Source organism: Arvicanthis niloticus, chromosome 2 (genome assembly GCF_011762505.2).
Source record: "Arvicanthis niloticus isolate mArvNil1 chromosome 2, mArvNil1.pat.X, whole genome shotgun sequence".
Classification (NCBI taxonomy): Eukaryota; Metazoa; Chordata; class Mammalia; order Rodentia; family Muridae; genus Arvicanthis; species Arvicanthis niloticus.
The window spans coordinates 45,093,448-45,114,736 of NC_047659.1; the positions used below are offsets into that span (position 1 = coordinate 45,093,448).

Consider the following 21,289-nt stretch of genomic DNA (forward strand, 5'->3'; position numbering starts at 1 on the left):
TGATTAACTTCAGTTATATTCATAACAAAACCGAACTAGAAAAATTAAAATAAATCCGCACAGAAAACTAGTTTTTAGATACACATTAATTCCAAACACTTTCAAAAATGTATCTCCATGAAGCACTTAAAAACACTGATGTTTTTAAAACATCTCAACAGTTACAACCCAAGTGTTCAGTAGTTCTGCCTGATGTCATCTTTTAAAAGTCTAAGCATAGAACTCAAAAGGTCCTGCTTGTTACGTGTGGTTGCTCTCACATTTAATCTCAGCACTCTGGAGGCAGAACAGATCAAGGCCAGGCTTGCTATGGAGTAAGTTCTAGGATAGCCAGAGCTATATAGTGAGACCCTGATTCAGAAAACCAAACAACAAAAATCCAGGCCGTTAATGTTACCATTATTTCAAAACCAGAGAAGGAACACATTTTTTTTTCAGACAGTATTTCATGTCATCTTTATAAAAAGATGGAGAGATGGTTAAGTTGCCATCTTGCCACACAATCACAAATATTTGATTTGGATCCCCTGCACCCACATTAAAAAAAAAAAAAAAAAAATGCCAACCAAGCAGAAGCAGGAGCCTGAAATCCCAGAACAAAGGAGATGGGAACCAGAGAATCTTGGGAGCCTGCTGACCAACCAGTAAGCTCCAGGCTCAACAAGAGACCCTGTTCCAAAAGAAAAGGTGGACATCAGATGAGGAAGACACCTGACATCACATTCACCTCCATGAACACATATGCATGTGTGCACATAGCAGCATACATACATACATGCATACATACATACATACATGCATACATACATACATACATGCATACATACATACATACATGCATACGTGCATACATACATACATGCATGCATGCATGCATACATACATGCATGCATGCATACATACATACATACATGCATACATACATACATGCATACATACATACATGCATGCATACATACATACATACATACATGCATACATACATACATGCATACATACATACATGCATACATACATACATACATGCATACATACATACATACATGCATACATGCATACATGCATGCATACATACATACATACATACATACATACATTGGAAAAGGAGAGAGAAGAAGAGGGAGAGAGAGAAAGAGACAGAGAGAGAAAGAGACAGACAGACAGAGAGAGAGAGAGAGAGAGAGAGAGAGAGAGAGAGAGAGAGAGAGAGAGAGAGAGACACTTTCCAATTCCCTCAAAGCCACCCAGCCTCTCAGCTTGGTCAAATGAAGTTTTCTCTGGTGCAGCTATCCCAGCCCCATCTCCCATGACACAACCTCCTTTAAGATTCAGCTCAAATACTCCACAAATGGGGTCTGTCTTCCTTGCCACCTCACACAAACTGGATTACATCATCCCCTTTGCCGTGCTCCCAACCCTCTGGTACAGCAGTGTCTCTTTCCACATCTCACCGACTCTATCTAACGGCTTCCTGACACACATGCAAATGCTTGTGTAACACATGCACAGTGATCTGACTTACCTTCCACTCACCTATACAGCTTCTTGATGAGCTTCTTGTAATTTCATTAAATAAGCAAGGATTGGGTTTTATATATAGCCCATGCCAGTCAAAGTCGATCTTCCTGCCTCAACCTCCCAAATCATAGGATTACAGGATTCGGCCAGCATATGTGGTTAAATGAGGGGAATCCCACATCAGGGAACCAATATTGATCCCTTGCTGTGGCCCTGCCTAAAGACCCTCACAGAGTCACGTGTTCTCCCTCATTGTACTCTTCCCTCTGCAAATCCTTCTTGACCAGAGGGCATATAGCCCTTCTATTAGACCTGTGGTTCCAACCAGGATTAGACATAACGATAAACTACAGAAAGACAAACTGACAGGATGCATGTCCACAACATGAGATGGAAATACCAAGAGTGCTGAGAAATTTGAACCTTTCTGTAACTTGGCATTGGGCTTTCACCTTGAAAAATATATAAAACCTTCTCGGAGCAGACAGGCCAGTGCAGAGGCCTTGTCTTCTAACACTGCTTTGTCTGACGGCTCCACTTACTTTAAAAGGCTCCTTTTTTTCCCCCTCAGCCGTTTCTATGGATAGAGAATTTGACAGGTGGTTTCTACATTTCAAAAGCCCACAGCAAGGAGGCTCCTCAGCATCACTGACCCGACCAGGAGCTGGTCAAATGTGAATAATTTGGCACCAGGTCCCCCGTGGGGCCAAATGTTCACTGGACACTCACCAAGCTCTGGTACCTTGCATGCTCACAATGACCTTTAACTATTCCGGGGAGGCAAAAACTAAAATCAGCCTTGTACAGTTGGGGAAACTTGGGTTCAGAGTTCAAGTGATTCCCAGGAATGCATCTGGACAGCAACTCTGAGCTAAATCTCCAAGTCACAGCCTATTTTCCAAACACAAGAAAAAGTCTGGCCCCGGGTTTACTCCGTCCATAGTAGACCCTGAGATTAGGGATCTTCGAGGGACTGGGAGTCACACAGCCAGGAAGCTTCTAAAATCATAGAAAAGCCCAAAGTTTGGCTTGGTAGCAAGGGCTTTAAACATAGACCACTGGCTTCATCTTGTTCCTACAAAGCAGGCCACATGTGTACATACACATTCGTGTGCGTGGATGCAGTCTGTGTGATGGGTGTGCATATAATGGTCAGACACCCACATCGGGCATCATCCTCAATCGCCTTCCACCTTAGTTGCTGAGATAGGATCTCACTGACCATAGAGCTCACTGGTGGACTAGACTAGCTGGGGCAAGTCCCAGGGATCCTCCTGTCTCTGTCTGTGGAAATGACTGAGCTGCGTGCCTAACCTAAGGCAAGCTAAGCTACCATCAATAGCTTTGAGGAAACCATAGGGATTCTCTCTTAAAAAGAAAAATGGAAGTGATTTTAGCAAAGAATTATTGCAAATGTATTAAATAGTTACAACTCAAATATTTTGTCCTGACTCATATCATCTGTCCTAGGCTGTGAACTGCCCGTGTTTATGCCTTTCAGAAAATACAACAGTGTTCTAGGACACGGTATACAACAGTGTTCTAGGACACGGCATACTACTTTGTAATATTCTGGTTCACATTTCATTTTAGACTAGGATGTGTCCTTTAATATCTGCCTCAGTAACATAGTTATATCACTGTGGAGGCTGAAAGGAGAATTTAGCAGTGTTATTTGTGTATTTTCAAAAACATAATTGAACGTTACCAATGAATGTGGTCTATATAAGCTAACAGGGTGGGAGGAAGGATGTTCCTTTCAATAGTATGGCAACTTGCCTAGCATGTTCTTGGCCTTGTTTTCATACTTTCCCTGCTAGAAATAGTAGTACATGCCTGTAATCTGATAATCCCAACACCTGTGACATAGAAGCAGAAGAACCAGGAATTAAAGGTTAGTCTCTTGTTATATAGTGAACTTGAGGCTAACCTGGGCTATATGAGACTCTGTCTAAATATAGAAATATATCTATATCTCTATATTTAAATGGATTACCAAAGGAGTCCTTTAAAGATTGCTTACAGGGCTAGCAAGATGGTTCAGTGAATGAAGGCACTTGCCACTGACCCAAGGGCCTGAGTTCAATCCTTAGAATTATTCAACTACCATAAATTGTCCTCTGCCCTTCAAACTCATGTCACGAACACACACACACACACGGAGAGAGAGAGAGACAGAGACAGAAAGAGACAGAAAGAAAGAAACAAACAAAAAGAAACAGAGAGACAGAGACAGAGATAGGAAGAGAAATGTCAAAAGATATTTTAAATTTAGTCTAGCCAAGAATCAAGCCCTGTTTCATTGCATCACCATTACATCACCATTACATCACTCATGCAGTTCTGACAAAGGAAACAGCTTCAAATGACTGGACACAGAAGTCTGTCTTACAACATATGTTGCCTGAGTCTCCTAGTGTCACCCTGATGTGGTTGACTTAAGTGTCTCCTAAATCAGGGTCTTGAAATGTGCAAAGATGGAGCAGAGTCCTGACTTTTCTTTAAAACTGTATAGTAAAAGTTACCCTGATGTGTCCCTCTCAGATGAAAGCCAGTTTGATCACTTACATCACTAAAGCAAGCATAGCAGAAAGAGGGTGAAACAAGACAGAGACCATCTCTAACCCGCCACCAAAAAAAATAACCCAGAAGAGTCTTTCATCTTACTTGTACAACTAACTAATTTGGTAACTTATTTACAAAATTGATGGAAATTGTTAACAGGGAGTTAATTGATTTAAGTCACCTGATTACCACAGTTAATTAACTACACTAACTTCATCCTTTTGAAAACAACTAATCATTTCCCAAATAGGTGTCAGGGAGTAATTTCTTGAATAAAAATATCTCCCCTCTCTCTTCTTGAAGGGAGACTCTTGAGTGTTTTCTTTTCAGATTCTAATCTATCAGTGAACAAGATCTTTTTCTTATACGGCTATATTGAAAGGGCTTCCATCTTTCCATAGTCTCCCTCCCCCCACCTTCCATTATAATAAAGGAAATCCAGCCGTGCAACTTTACTGACCATGTCATTTTGAATTACTTCAAAAACCAGCAGAGAACACTTCTTGAATAAAAATGAACTAATGAAAGGCAATTGAGACTTTCATCTAGGAAAGTGAATTTCCAGGGGGGAAAAAAAGACTTAAAAATACTTCATTTGGGGGCTAGAGAGATGGCTCAGCAGTTAAGAGCACTGGCTGCTCTTCCAGAAGTCCTGAGTTCAAATCCCAGCAACCACATGGTGGCTCACAACCATTCCTAATGAGATTGGATGCCCTCTTCTGGTGTGTCTGAAGACAGTGGAAGAACATTTTATTTATGTACTCATACATAAAATAAATAAATAAATCTTTTTAAAAAATACTTCATTTGTAGGGACTGGTTATAAAGGGGTAGCACAAACAAATGGGGGCGGGGGCTAAATTATTCTACTCCTGACTGTGCTGGTTGTTACACTGATAAACACATATATTAATATTTATAGAAATAGGGTTTGGGTGTAGCTCAATGGTAGAGCACATGCTAGCATGCAAAGGTCTGTCTAGTATATTCCCAAAAGATTATAGTACTGTACACACAAATAATTTAATCTATGTTAACATAAAGTCAAAGCCTATTGCTATGAAACCTGTAAAATTGTATTCATTTTTACAGATATAAAAATGAAGGTTAGTGGGGTATGGTGGTACACAGCTTTTAATCCTAGCACAAAGGCAGGCAGATCTCTGAGTCTGAGGACAGCCTGGTCAATGGCCATGACTACATAGTGAGACCCTGTCTCAAAAAATAAACAACAATCTCTGACTCCTGCCACAAGATGTGGTAAGCTTGGGGTGCACGCCTTTAATCCCAGAACTTGGGAGGCAGAGGCAGGCAGATCTGTGAGTTTGAGGCTAGACTGGTCTACAGAATGAGTTCCAGGACATCCATGGCTATAATGAGAAACCCTGTCTCAAGAAACAACAACTAAGAGATTGTGGACTAAGAAAACATTCAACGTTACAGGGGCAATCAGAAATATAGGCCAGGGTGTTCCCAATCTCTTTAGTTCTCAATTGGTGGTTCTATCAGTTCTCTTCTAAATAAAAAGAGCCAACTGTCTTTGATCTACCCGTGTGCATGTGAAGCAGGGCTGTCTGGGGGAGGTCACTGCGGTCTCACTTAGGTCCCCTACAGAGTACAGGGGCTTAAATAAAGGTCCATCTCTATTTCTCTTTCCTGCTCTCTGAATCACATGAAAATGCATGAAAAATAATTGTAGATTACCAGAGGATTTTGCTGCACACATTCCCATCCCCCAACCCCCCCCAACAACTATTACAACCCTTCTCTGGTTCTTGCAAGGACGCGGCGTACACTGTGCATGCTTCGTAATAGCTCCAGGTCCACACAGTGCGGCATTCTCTTGTCTGTGACTGCTGGGTTTAATTATTTACAGTGAGGAGCATCAAACCTTCAATTTTTAAGCCACACATTTTGTTTTTCACCAGAACCTCGGCTTCCATTGATTGCTTAGCAAATTCCTTCAACACTTCACTGCACCAAATATTAGGGAAGAGGTAAATTTTTATGTCAAAAGTATACTAGGAAGAAGTCAGAATTCTGGTACATACAAGTTATCCTTTCAGCAACTGACTTGAAGCTAGGCTTAGTAGTACACAAAACATTCAGGAGATTGACATGGGAGGAATTCAGGCCAGCTTGCATAGTAAGACCCTACCAAAACCAAAAATAAAACAGTAACCAACTTGGGAAGAGTGCACACTATTCCTTGAAAAGATTTATTTTATTGTCTTTCTCTGCTTATTGAGTGGGAAGGCAGGTGGGCAGGGGCATAGGTATAGGTGTGGGTGTAAGTGTGGTATAGTACCCAAGTCAGTGTCAAAGAACAATTTAGTTTTGTCTTTCTACCGTGCCTGTAGGTTCCCAGGGATCTAATTCAAGTGGTCAAGCTTGTAGGTTGTCTTTACCCCGTGAGCAGTTTTGCCTGGCCAGATGAATAATTTTTTATTAGCAGTAATCATCATGGACTAGAAAAAGAATTGCATCCACATCCCAACCCAAGAGTCTCTTCTCTAACTTACAACTACAGGTGGATCCTAACAATTGCTTGTTTGTTTGTTTGTTTGTTTGACAGGTTAATTTTGGGGGTTGTGGTTTTTGTTTTCTTGTTTTTTTGTTTTGTTTTTTTTGTTTGTTTGTTTGGTTTTTTTTTTTTTTTTGCTTTTTTGTTTTTTTAAGGAAAGGATCTTACTCAAGTCCAAACAGTCCTGAAACTCACGGTGTAGCCAGACTGTCCTCAGACTCAAAACAGGAGTGAACCACCATATCTGCTATAACTTTTTCTAACAATTCAGTTGAGCTGAAGAAGGTATGGGGGCATGTGGAGAGAAAAGTCATGCTACAGAGTAAGTGTTCTGTTTTAGAATCAGCTTAACTGTTCAAACAGGAACTTGTTTTAAAGACAGCTTAAGAACAAACATGCAATAACACACACACACATGGTTAAGAGAGAAAGAGTTGATTTCCTTAAGAGTCCTTCTCACCTGGTATTTTCTACCACTCTTCTTTTATCTCTCAAAAACAAAACAAAACAAACAAACAAAAAAAAAAAAAGTAGCAACTTGGAGTTTTCTTCTGAGTCCACAAGGAAACAACATGCTACTCTGAAGAACGGGATTTAGTGACGACAGAACAGACATCTTTGGGAGCAAAGACCTTTACACCCAGCCATAGGATACATCTCCCCAGCCCCACAGGAGCAACCTCTTCCTGAATGCAGAAAGGCTCAACCCTCATTCGCTCATTCATCTCCTCTAGAACGTCAAACAACAGAACGTGGAAATCCCCATCAATATTATTGCACCATCCCTAACATGAAATTGGAACACAACTCTCTGATTAAGTTAGAGAGTTTGAATCGAAAAGCACATAATGATGGAGAAAACAACTCTCCAAGGTGACAAAATGACAGCTGGGAAAAAAAAAAAAAGACAAAAGAAAAAATTCAGCAGACAGGAATACCTACACAGCACAGGAGGGAGACTGGGTGAGGAGAAATGTAGTTTTTTTCAACATCGGAGATATATGTCAAGTGAATCTATATGTTATATAACTCCCAGCTCCATGACATCTGAATGTGGCAAAGTCACCATCAACATATGGAACATGCATGAGGAAACTGCCAAAGAGGTTGAGCTGCTCAGACACCAGGCTCTGAAATGAGGTTACCGCACCACAACACAAGTGAGGGGTTTGTTTGAGTAGGCACGGAGGAACCATCTTCCACTTTCTTCTTACGTATCTACTAGGAACATGCCAAGGACACAGAAGACACTTAAAAATTAGTGATTACAACCAAGCTCATTTTCTCAGCTTCTTTACCTACGTATGCATGTGACTCGGTCATTTCCCAGTCTCCAACCCATTTTTATGTACGTAGAGGCCAGAGGTCAACCTGGGGAGTCATTCGCCCTGGGACTTGCTGCCCACTAGTTAGCCTAGGCTGGCTGGTCTCTCTGCTTCTCCAATCCTTTTCTCAGGAGTGCTAGAGATTACACTCATGCTTGCAAGATAGTTTTACCACTGAACCATTTCCCCAACACTTGACTAAAAAGCCTGTGACCACAGGACAAGTAGCCTTGACCTTTATCAGCAGCCTGAGACCCTTTCATCAGGCCTATTTTTCCTTCATCCATCAGAAACAAGACTCATGGGAGTTTGACTGGGCACTCAGAGGCTCTTCCCACCTCAGCCAGCTGCCTCCCGGAGTTGGAAAACCACTCCTCTCTTCAGAGGGGCTTTTGTCTCAGCTGCTATTTTCAGTGTACCATGGTCCCAGACAGCTTTCTTTTGTGCTCTGTTTAAATACAGAATGACAGTCCACTAACAGAACATGGAAAAACTTTGGCTTATTTTTTTGTAAAAGCTACTGTATCAAATGTGTAGTAAAAAAAATGGCAGAATGACCCATTGTGTATGTACAGGGGAATTCCCACAGTATAACCATGGATCTGGGGGCAAGTTTAAAAAGGAATGAAGAAGCAGCAGCTCTCAAATGCACTGGGGGTCACCAGTGGGTGGAGTGGGGGCTGTGGGGGTTCGGCTGGAGAGAAACACTGTTGCTAAGCCACTTGCTTTGATTAAGACAACAATTTTCTTTTTCTTCCCTCAGGACCTAAAGAGACCCTAAGATATTAAGGGCTGGTAAAACCAGTTAGTGTAAGATGTTCTACCCCTTTTTAGTACTAGAGGTGGAATCTGAAATATTTGTGCATGTTAGACAGGCTAGTGTTCCTCCACTAAGGGGTAACACAGGCCTTTTTGAAAATTCTCATGATTATATGTTCACTTATTTCCTTGTTTTGAAACAGAATCTCATGTAGCCCAGATAGATATATATGATATAGAGAGATAAAGAGATAGAGATAGAGATAGAGATAGAGATAGAGATAGAGATAGAGATAGAGATAGAGATAGAGAGATTCATTATTCAAGGATGACCTCGAATGTCTGGTTTTTCTGCATCTAATCTAGCAAGTTCTTGGATCACAGGTATACAACCACATCCAGTTTGTATGGTGCTGGGGATGGGAAGACTGGTGCGCACTAGGCAAGCAAGGAAGTAGTTATGTAACTTAATACTTCAGATGATGAGTGATATAATGGAAAAAGCGAGCCAATCAGGAAAGACTTTGTGAGTGTTCAGTTTGAGCCAAAGTCAGCCTACGCTACAAATTACAAAGTCAGGCTGTCTTTAAAAAAAAAAAAAAACCCAATAGTGGGAAGGAACAATTAGAAGATAGAAGAGAGAGAAGGAGCAAACAGTAGTTTTCGGGCAACAGCTGCAGTTGATCTAGAGCTGCTGAAAGTGATCTAGAACTTAGATTGCTTGGAACTTAGCACATAGGGCTTTCTTCCAGCACACAGACAGGCTATGCAGGCTGAAGGCAAGTGGTAACCGCTGTTATACAAATGAGAGGCACTCTGTTTTCACAGAGAAAGCAGAGCTGGAGCACGCACACGTTAAAAGCAACATCTAAGCAGGCAGTGTCGGAGGTTCTAGGGTAGGGCAAACATGTTAGGAAATGAGATTCATCTCCTGACTTTAGCTTTGGGCTGTGTTGTGTTATTCTTCTTCTGTGTTTAGACAGAGAGAAGCAGGTGTGCAGAACTTGCTTTAACCAGGATTGGGGCTTTGCGGAGCAAGAGAAAGAAGGCCAAGCTGCCAAAAGTGTACGAAGGAAACAATGATTCTGAAATAAGCTGAGGAAAGCAATGACTACGGTCTGAGGCACCGGGGAAAGGTGGCTACTCAGCAAACTCGGGATATAAATGATATAAAGGCTACCATTGCAACCACAGAACAGAAGGCTATCCCAGAAGCCAATGGGCTCTATGATGCATCCTGACTTCACTGGGTTCTGTGGGAGATGCTGAGGTAAACCCTGACTTCACTGGATGGGAACAGAAAATCAGTCCCAGTTCTTTACTTTTTAAAGTGACAAAGGCTTCTAGGGTGATCAGGGAACTCACAAAGTAAGACACACAAACAGCAACTTAAGTTTAGGATCTGTCATGCTGGCTGAGGAAAGGACACCCAGGGATGAGGGCAGTATTTCACAGCATCTCAGATGGAAAACTGCTTTTGCTTGTAGCTCATTCAAATGGAAGAACGAAGTTGCCAGAATAGAGTGACTTGCCATGGGAAGGGATTTACACTGCACATAAGTTCATCCCTAAGTCTCAGTTTAAAAACTGACAAATGAAAGGGATTCCCCATAACAGCTATTCTTAAATTGTCTGATCCCCAAAGCTAACTGGAAACTCTTCAAAATACATGTTTCTGCTTCAGTGACTGTGTGCTCTGGCCTCTAAGTGTGTGTGTGTGTGTGTGTGTGTGTGTGTGTGTGTGTGTGTGTATTTTATAAAGCTCCCCAGGTGATATGTGATATGCCAGAGCTGGCCACCATCTACCCAGGGCCCTTAGAAATTATAGCATTCTAAGTTATTGAAGTGAAGTAGTTATACTTTTTTATTGTATTTTTAAAATACAATAAAAATAAAATTTTTAAAAAAATAAAATTTTATTTCCTTTGTATATATAAGTACTTTGTACCTGTTTTCAGATACACCAGAAGAGGGCATCCTATCCCATAACAGATGGTTGTGAGCTACCATGTAGTTGCTGGGAATTGAACTCAGAACCTCTGAAAGAACAGACAGTGCTCTTAGCCACTGAGCCATCTCTCCAGCCTAATAGTTATACTTTTAAGAACATAACAGAAGCCCAGCATGGTGCCTTATGCCTATTACTCCAGACTTGGGAGGTAAGGGCAGGAATATCAGGAGTTCAGGGCCATCCTGAGCTACCTGAGACATTACCTCTAAAAGCATAACTGAAGCAAAGCAGTGGTGGCTCACACCTGTAAAGCCGGCACTGAGGGTCAAAGGTTCCAAGACTAGGCTGGACAACATAACAAGAGCTAAGAGAAAAAGGAGAAAAATGAAGGGAAAAAAAAAAAAAAAAACGAGATCAGGGAAAGGTCAGAGAGAGGAGGGAGAAAGGGAGGGAAGGAGAAAGGCAGGGAAGGAGGGAGGGAGGGAAGAGAACAAAGGAAAGAAGCCGCTGAAACCTTCCAGACTGGATTTCCTCAAACAAGACCAAGAGTGCAGTAACCCCATTTGCTCTGGCAGCCATATTAGAACTGTAGGACAGCTTCCTGAAAGCATGCCTGATGCCAAAGATTCCTGGACCCTCACCGGAACTCCACTCCAGGAGCCAGAAAAGACTCCATTGTTTTAGTCAGTGTGGGTTGGGTGTTCTATTTGTTTCTTTAAACAGAAAGTGTTTGCTACACCCTTCCCGACATCAGAATTAAAACAATGTAGAAGTCCACCCTAGCTATTTTTCTTCTCCCCTTCACTAAGGTTAAAATATAGCCAGTAGTGACGTATTCCAGATAAAATATCCATTCAACTGTATCATCAGGCCTAATGATTCACACCTGTAATCCCTGTACCCATTGACTGAGGTAGGGGTGCCAAGATTTCAAGGCCAGCCTGAATGGGCTACATAATGAGTTCCAGGCCAGCCTGGGCCACAGGATGAAATCCTGTATGGTAATGTACATACATCTACAATCCTAGCACTTGGCAGGTAAAGGCAAGAGGTCAGGAATTCAAGGCTATCCTGGGCTAACATCTTTTTTAAAAGATCCCATTGATCATGGTGGTGCAAATCTTTAATCTCAGCACCCAGGAAGCAGAGGCAAGTCAGCCTGGTCAATGTGCTGAGTTTCAGGACAGCCAGAACTAAATAGAGAAAACCTGTCTCAATTTTTTTTTTCTATAATTTATTCACTTTACATCTCAAACACAGCCCTTCCCATCTCTCCTCTCAGACTCACCTTCATAAACCCCTCCTCCACCACTCCCTCATGGGTACTGCCCTGCACATCAAGCTGCAGCAGAACTAAGTGCATCTTCTCCCACCGAGGCCTGACAAAGCCAGTCTAGCTAGGGGAAAGGGATCCAAAGGCAGGCAACAGAGTCAGAGACAGCCCCACTCCAGTTTGTTAGGGGACAGACATGAGCACCAAGTTGTACATCTGCTACAAATGAGTAGGGCGGCCTAGGTCCAGCCCCTATGGATATTAACCATAAGAAACAGACTAACCATGCTACAAGCCAGACACAAAGAAACTAAGTAACAAGAAAGGCCCACGGGAGGATGCTTGAATCTCACTCAGAAGGGGAAATAAAATAGAGATGGAAGGAGCGAGGGAACTAGGATGGGGATCAGACGGGGGAGGGGGGGGGAGGACACTATAATGGTGCCCCTAGCTGGAGACTGAAGTGACCACCTCCTGAAGAGCCGGGCCAGATTTCCAGTGAAGGGAGGAAAACACCAATCCACCCACAAAACCTTCAACCCAAAATTTGTCCTGCCTGCAAGATGTACAAGGATAAAGATGAGCAGAGATTGAGGGGATGGCCAATGACTGGTCCAACTTGAGACCCATCCAATGAGAGAAAGCCAATCCCGGACACTATTAATGAAACTCTGCTCTGCTTGAAGACAGGAGCCTAACCTGTCTCCTAAGAGCCTTCATCCAGCAGCTGATGAAGGCAGATGCAGAGAGAACCAAAGCCAAATAGGTGGAGCTCGGGAATCTTGTAGAAGATTCGGTGATAGGATAGAGGGATCCAGAGGGGTCAAGGACACCACTAGAAGATCTACAGAGTCAACTAACCTGGGCCCACGGATGCTCACAGTCAACTGTATTTAAGGACATGTAAGGGTTTCAGTATTCTTGTTAAAGATTTAATTAAAAAATCACAATTGGGAGGCAGAGGCAGGCAGATTTCTGAGTTCGAGGCCAGCCTGGTCTACATAGTAAGTTCCAAGACAGCCAGGACTACACAGAGAAACCCTGTCTGGAAAAACAAAAAACAAAACAAAAAAAAAAAATCACAAAATTGGGCCCAAAACACATGCAAGTGCTTAAAACTTATAAGACATTGTTTTTATTTGAAGATTCAAGAAATTCTAGCCTAACCAGATTGCTGTTACTCTCCATCTCTTTCAGGTCTCAACACCAGTTAGACTCTCAGAAGTACACGCACTTCCACTTGATGTGCATCAGTAGCAAGCCATAAAAGCTTCTTTCCAAAGTTACGAGGAATCATCAAGTTACTGGCTGGCGGTACATATGCTTGAAAGAGCTCCAGTTATTGCTTACAAACTGGGATCCCAGAGATCCATAGCCAGTAAACAAGCCACCGTATCCGTGGTAACGGTGGCTTAACTTTTCAATGCACAGAATGGTAATTACATTTTCGTTCTTTCCTTCATTTCTCACTGTTTTTTATATTCTCCGGCTCCAGTATGATCTGAGGGCTGATGACCAAACACATTGAGACTTCAGAGTGAAAACTGCGTATTGTCTTGCTGTCATTTTCTGGGAGAGACAGGTTTTACTGCTGTCCTTTTAACCACAGACAACTATTGTACTTTAGGAATGAGAATGTCTCCATTATCTTAGCAACTGCTATAGAAATAAGATTTTAAAAGACTAACAAAGTAACCATCAACATAAAGTGCATTTACTTGGGAAGAAAACAAAAATTTCTACCGTTTATGGAACGAGTCCCTGACATAAGTGCTAGGGACTCCTTAATATACACTAAGGTGTATATTCTGTCTCCACAGAGATCTTAACCTGTTTCCAGATGCTTCTCTTTCCCATCATCCTGATCAAGAGCTTGGAAAAGGGTCCAGGTCCTAGATTCATAAACAAATGAAGTAAACTAGAAAAAAAAACTTCATAGTAAGATGAAGCCTTACAGTGGACTAAAGAATCCCACACTCTAATCTTGACACTCATTCTCCCAGACTTTCCTCTCTTCCCCAGATAAGAACTTGGGGCTGGGTGGTGGCACACACCTTTAATCCCAGCACTTGGGAGGCAGAGGCAGATGGATCTGTGAGTTCCAGGCCAGCCTGGTCTATAGAGCAAGTTCTGGAACGGCCAGGGAAATGGGGGGTGGGGGGGTGGGGGGGGGGCTTTAAATAAAGTATCTATAAATTCTTCCTTCCCTCATTCTAAACTTGAAAAGTGGGGTTGGGGTTGTGGCTGTATGGTAGAGTCCTTGTCTGGCATTCATGGGCCTATAGATTTATCTTTGGAATGGCCATGAAAGCAATAATGATAATAACAACTTTTAAAGTTGCAACATGATTCCAGGAACATAGAATGTTTCTAATACTTTCCTCCTTTCAGCTCATTGAGTTAGCTTGGGACTGCCAGTTCTTGAGAGATTTCCATGTCTTTCCAATCTGTCTTCACATACAAAATGAAAATAGCGTCATTAACCGATTTTGTCTGATAAGGTTTTATATCTGATTTGCAGCTCCGCCTGTGGTCCCCATTGTCTTCACAGCCCCACCCCAATTTTTCTCTAAGGCCCACACTTTGCAGAGCCTGGGACCAAGTATGTAGCAGAGCCTAGCCTGTGGGAATACTTCTACCCCTGAGGAAGGTGATTAATTTGTCTAATAAGCTTACAATTGAGCAAGGCCATTGAAATGCAACTGAGACTCCTGTTAATGATGTCTTCTGTTTCCCTGTGGATATGGCAGGATAAGGATGCGGCTCCAAAGCCAGTGAGTCATTTTACACCAAGTGAACATGGCTGAAAATGGAGTCACCTCAAGATCAGAAGAGAAAACAAAACTGGTATGACACAGAGAGTGTTTCATAGAAGGTCGAACTGAATGGAATTGCCAGTGTTTGGTTATTTCTTCAGACATACCAAGATAAATGGAAAGCTCCTATAAATGAGACAAATGTCTGGGTGCTTCTCACTTAAGGATCTCAGCCTCCCTTGAGTGCAGTCAGTTTAACACAGGTTTCTATCAATCCAATTACTGAATAATTTGTAAAGTCGTTATTTATAGCCAACGTTAGAAGTTTTATTGATTTGTTTTGGTAGTAAATCAAACCCAAGGCTTTTGGGTGTGCAACCCAATGTCCTACCAAGTTACTTAGCTATAAAACCAAATTCTATTTTTAATAAATTAATGCTGATGAACCCTGCCTGTGAGCTATTCTCACTCATTGCCAATTTACTCTATACAACCGTCTTAGGAAGTAGATGTGAGCCCGTTTTACAGGCAAGAAAATTGACCCATGGCACCTCAAGCAGTTACACTGCATTTCCTGGGTAATAAGGAAAGAAAAGTGGGGGTCAAACTAAGAGTCTTAATCCGAAATCTCAAACATTGCCAACTTCTTTTCGGGACCTCTATAGCACATCAGGCGCAAAAGCAAACTTGGCATTTCAAAACAAACCACTACTAATCATTCTCAAAGAGAAACCCAAAACCAACACTGAAGCACATCAAATCTTCCTTAAACCAGAAAGGTCCTGGGAGGGGTAACCAGTTGGAGTACATTTTAATTATAACATCCAGACTCCTCGATGGCTGCCACATCTCCAGTACGCACAGGCTTGGAAAGCAGATCACGGTAACAGCGGTTTCTTTGATTTCTCCCGGATCACAAAGTTAACATGAAAACCATTCTGGTTATGAGAGTTCCTTCAGCCTCATTTCCTCCATTCCAGAGCAGAGCTTTGTACGACAATCATACTCAGAATCCCTCTGCCCACCCCAGTAGAGGGTAAAAATATAAGATGGTCTCATGTAGCCCAGGCTGACTCAGAATTCCCTATATAGCTAATATATAGGAATATTATATGCTAGACAAGAACTCTTGACCCCATCGCCTCTACCTCCCAAATTCTAGGATTAAAAGAATACTCCAGATGGGGAATAGTGGCCTTTAATCCCAGCAGTTGAGAGGCAGAAAGAAGCAGGTAGATCTGTGGATCTCTGAGTTTGAGGCCAGCCTGGTCTACAAAGTGAGTTCCAGGACAGCTAAGGATATTACACAGAGAAACCCTGTCTTTGGGGGAAAAAAGACAAACCCCAACATATGTCCTTGATCTCAGCACAGAGGCATGTATGTGCCACAGCTCAGCCAAGGCTACATAGTGAAAAGTTGTCTCAAAAAAACAAAAACAAAAACAAAAAGACTCTACCACACCTGGCTCCAAGGTTTGCCCCAGGCCCAAGGTTTGATCCCTACAAGTATAATGAATGAAAAAAAAAATGTTTTTTCCTAAGTACCCAATAATGTCTTGTTACCCTATTGTAGCTAGTAAGACTTACTGGCCAAAGCAATGAAAATGTTTTTCTAATACTGGAAAATAACTAGGTTCTTGGTTTCAATATTTTTAATTATAATTAAAAATTTACTAAAAATGTTTTAAACTCCAGTGTTCTTAAGGCACTTATCTAGAGACAACGATCAGCCAGAGCCTAGTCATTATATATTGTCTATTAACCAGGACCTAGAAATTATCTCGTCTAAGTCTAAAGCTTCAGTTTTGTATCAGTCTGCACCGCAAAATCCAGAGCATCAGGAGTGTGCACTAATGGTACAAGAATTTTAAAAAATGGATCTGATGGTGTACCAGGCACTGATATGATAAGTTCTAGACCAAGCTAGAAGCTCAAGTACTGAGGCCTCTTTGGCCTGACAGGCTTGTATGGCAGTGGTTCTCAATCTGTGGGTCGCGACCCTTTGAAGGGATTAAATGATTCTTTCACCAGGGTTCCATATCAGCTATCCTCCATAGCAGATATATTTACATTGCGACCTATAATCATGACAAAGTTACAATTATGAAGTAGAAACGACAGCTTCATGGTTTGGGGATCACCACAACATGAGGAACCGTATGAGACTCTCAGCATCCGGAAGGTTGAGAGCCATTGCTCTATGGCCTGACTGGCACAGCCAATCTTGTTAAAGTTTGCCAAGGTCATCTACTTGTTATTCTTTACTTCACCTGATAAGTGTGGATCACCTGAAAGGAATCTAAAAGTCTCAACTGAGGAGGGTGGGGACATCTAAAAGAAGAGATAAGCACAGGGAAACTGACTGCATCTGGTCTCTGTCATCACTACATGCCCTCAGGCCAGGAACTGAGGGCCATTCCTTCTGGCTTTTCGGGACCTCCCTCCACCCCCCGCTGAGTTAACCACCCTCAGTATAAAGGAATGCACACGCTTAGGTACTCATGGTTCCTCCAGCTCTAAAACCTTTCGCATCAAATCGAGATGACTGAAAAGAGTTGAGGCAGAACCCGGTTATAGACAGAAAGAATTCCAAGCCATAGGGATAGAAGGCTACCCTGGAATAAATACAACAGCAAACAAGGTTGCAGAGACCAGAGTTATAAAAAAAAAAAAAAAGAAAGAAAGAAAGAAAAGAAAAAAAATGTAGCCTACTTATTACAGGTTCCACTCAAGGTATGGTATGATCATCACAGAAGTTCAAACTCTTAAAGGCGTAACCAAATTGATTTGGATTAAATAATTTAAAGTGGGGAGCAGGTTGTTAAATAAATAAATAAATAAATAGGAAAGAAAAAAATCACTTCAAAATACATTCTAAGATCTAGAGAATCCTAAAACCTTTAAGAATCTCTCTGATTGGCCAGGCAGAGGTGGCACCCTTTGATCCCAGAGCTTGGGGGCAGAGGCAGGCAGATTTCTGAGTTCAAGGCCAACCTGGTCTAAGGTCCTGTCTTCCAGAGAAACCCTGTTTGGAAAAACAAAAACAAAACAAAACAACAAAAAAAAAAAACAAACAAAAAAGACTCTCTCTGATCAAATGGCTTATCAGCTAAATGCTCGATACCAAGCCTGACCACTTGAGTTGGATGCTGGGACCCACATCACTTTCCCAATGTATATGGCATGTGCACTCCCACACACATAAATAAAAGTTTAAAAAAAAAAATAGATTTTTTGTGTGTATTTGAAAAAAGTGTTGATAAATATAATTCATAACAGTCAAACAAAAACAAAAGCCGGGCAGTGGTGGCACATGCCTATTATCCCAGCACTTGGGAGGCAGAGGCAGGTGGATTTTGGAGTTCAAGACCAGCCTGGTCTACAGAGTCAGTTCCAGGACAGCCAGGGCTACACAGAGAAGAGAGAGAGAAAAAAAAAAAAAAACAAAGAACAGTCAGTAGTTTATTTTCACCATTTCCTTTATACTGGGTTAAGTATTTTACATCATTTACCTTTTCATAGTCATAAATCTCCTAAGAAGTTCTCTTACTGTATCAATTTTGTAGTTAAGAACCTGGGTGTTTTGCCAGGTATGGCAGCTCACTCTTTAGTCATGACTCAAGAAGCTGAGAGCAGAAGATCACGAACAGCCTGAGTCATAACTTCAGGCCAGCCTGGGCTACACATGGAGGCACTGGCTCATTAAAAAAAAAAAAAAAAAAATTACAATGATCAAATAGCAAGACTAAAAATGATGAGACTTGGGTTCTAGTTTGGAAACCAGAAGAATGCCAAGGTGGGTGCATGCCATTAATCCCAGCACTCAGGAGGCAGAGGCAGGCAGATCCGAGTTCCAGGCCAACCTAATCTACAGAGCAAGTTCCAGGACAGCCAGGGCTACAGAGAAACCCTGCCTCTATAAATAAATAAAGATATGAAGAACATATACACATTTCGTACATGTGTGTGTATGTGTATGTATGTATGTATGTATGTACCCTCGGCCATAAGTTAGGTGATTGCCTTATCTGCTAAAAACTTGAAAAATGTCTCCCAGTTTTTTTCATAATTCACATGGATAAGAACTTAGGGAAATCTAGGTATGTGTTTGGTGACACCAAAACGGGGGAAGAATATGTGTTCCGGTGGTAAAGGGACATCAGCACAAGAATGTCAGCAACCTTTGCTTCCAGCCAGGGACAAAAAAACCGCACACTAACACCCAGGGCTATATTTAGCGCATGATATATAACCCGAAGCACTGTGGACTCTGCCTACTGTACACACACACAATATAACAGTAAATCCCTTTTCTGTGTTTCCAATACTTTAGAAAGGTGTTCAAAGGAAGAACTGTTAGTCATCTTCTCTTGCCGCCCAGCCCACCCCTTCTTTTCGAAAGATTTTTTGCAAGCCCAGTGGATTTGTTGGTGCTTCCAAACTTCCCAGGAAGTCTGAGATGGGTGCTGCCTGGAGCTGCTGTATAATTACTTACTTGATTCCCTCTAAGGAGCTTATGCTAAGAATTGAGGAAAGAAAGCAGATTAACCATTTGAATACATGCCACGGCCCATCCACAAGCCCTCCCCTCTCTCCTCTATAAATGGGGGCTTCCATAGTCCTCACCCATCAACCCCAATATGTGATCTGGGGAAATCAATTTATTGCTTTGACTAATCCTGCAACAATAGGGGTTTCATTTTTATTGTAGGGCAATTAAGTTGTCCGACGGGAAAGAGCGGGAGGGGAAAGGGGGACTGGCCCATCCCCACAGACAGATTAGTCCCTGCAGCGGCAGCAGCGTCCGTTCTGTCTGTCTGGTGGTCGGTCACACGCAGCTCCAAGCTGCTACCTAGCAACGAAAGCCAGGGAGAGAGCTCGCGGGTTCTCCTCGCCTCTCTCTCTCTCTCTCTCTCTCTCTCTCTCTCTCCCTCCCTCCCTCCCTCCCTCCCTCCCTCCCTCCCTCCCTCCCTCCCTCCCTCCTCTCTCCCTCCCTCCTTCCTCACTTTACTCTCCCGTCCTCTTCATTCTTTTCAACTTGTCTTTCATTTTCTTCTCTTATAGTTTTCTATTTTAAACAATTTCCCCTTTTTTTTCTCTCTCTCCCTGCTGTCTGTTTTGCGGAGGAAGAAGGAGGAGGAAAAAAACAAAAAAAAACAAAAACAAAAACAACAACAAAAAAGCTAACTCCCGGACAACTTGAAAAAGTTTGTAGCCACATTAGAAACTTTCTGCATTCCAGCCCCAAAACTCAGGCGCAGCTAACCAGCTCCATTCATCAACACAAAAGCACCCGCTCGGGGTAGGAAAGGGAAAGCCTTCAAGAAAGTACTCTAGTGTATCAGCCGCTCCCTCTGCCAATCCCACCTCCCGGCCTTATCTGGGCTCGTAAACGATCGGTATCATGAGATGCGGTCTCATGGGGGTCACCGCGGGACAGAGTTTCGCCACTGATGGAAGGAGGCTCTGGCCGGCGGCCCCGGGCGCGCGATGGGATCAGATCTCCCGCGCTGGCCGGACGCTGCAGGTGGAAAGCTGCGCTGGGAGCAGCGTGGAGGACCGCCCCGCCTCAGCCAGAAGAAAGCTGCAGACCCACGCGGGAGACCCTCGTTCCCCAGGTTCCAGCTTGAAACCCGTTGGGGAATCAGGACTAATTCCCGTGGGAACAAAGGCACGATTGCCGTGGGACGAGCTGTCACCGAAGCCGGTGTGACCGCGTTCCCCAACCAGTAGAAGAGCGGTGCTGCAGTCGTCATTCCTGGGGTCACCCGAGCGCTCAGCCGGAGCAGCTCCTCAGTCGCCCACCTCGCCCCGGCTCCTCTCGGCAGCGACTAGGGTGGCTCAGCGCGGGCAGGTGGTCGCTTACCTTGGCCACTGACTGGCGCCAGGCAGGCGGCGATGGCTAGCAGCAGCATCCATGCCGCCGCCGCGAGCCCGCGCTCCATCGCGGAGACTGCCCCGGGCCTCGCCGTTCCTTCCCCGGGAGGTGGGCGCGCGTCGCAGCGGGCACAGGCAGGTTACTTCGCTCAGGAACAGGAGTCTTGCTCAGCACCAGCCGCTGGCTCCTAGAGGCAGAAAGCCAACCCGGACGCCTGAGGCATCCCGTTTTCTACCCGCGCCAGTCCCCACCCTCCAGACGGTGCATAAAGCCCTCTAGACCAGACCGCCCCGGAACTAGCATGCGGGAATCCAGTGGGCCAGGCCCCCTGCTGCCCGGCCCGCCCCCTGCACTTTGCGACTCTGGGAGGAGTGGGCACTCGAACACTTGCGCGGTAGCACATGCACACTCCACACGCGCGCACGCTTGTGCATGCTCTCAACCCAGGAGCACAGGCTCCCGGAACACAAAACCACCTCACACGCTGGCGAGCGCACACCCCTCGCTCGCACAAGCACACACACACGGTCCTATTCAATCACTGACAATAATCGCTGCTGCTCACACCCGAGCAAGGGCTTGCCCTCGCCACTCACTCAGAGGGATGGCTAGACGGGCAACGAAGAAATCTGCCACGGACACAAAATCTAGAACTTTATCGCCAGAGGAAAGGAATGAAGAAGGCGGGGGAGTCGAGAGCAGCGACTAAAAAAGAAAAATAAAAGATAAAAAGGGAAAGA

The 21,289-nt window shown here is 43.4% G+C and overlaps 1 protein-coding gene across 2 annotated transcripts in view; it reads right to left on the reverse strand.

Moving 5' to 3' along the window:
• Lrp2 (LDL receptor related protein 2) overlaps positions 1-20,973 on the reverse strand; it is a 160,701-nt gene extending 139,728 nt beyond the window's left edge. Inside the window, exon 1 of one of the 2 annotated variants that reach the window (XM_076928864.1) lies at positions 20,538-20,973. In XM_076928864.1, coding sequence (XP_076784979.1) covers positions 20,538-20,616 — 79 coding nt within the window. In that variant the 5' untranslated portion in view covers positions 20,617-20,973. The remainder of the gene's footprint in view (positions 1-20,537) is intronic. The other variant, XM_034495021.2, reaches the window with a different exon arrangement.
• Between the last annotated feature and the right edge of the window lie 316 nt (positions 20,974-21,289).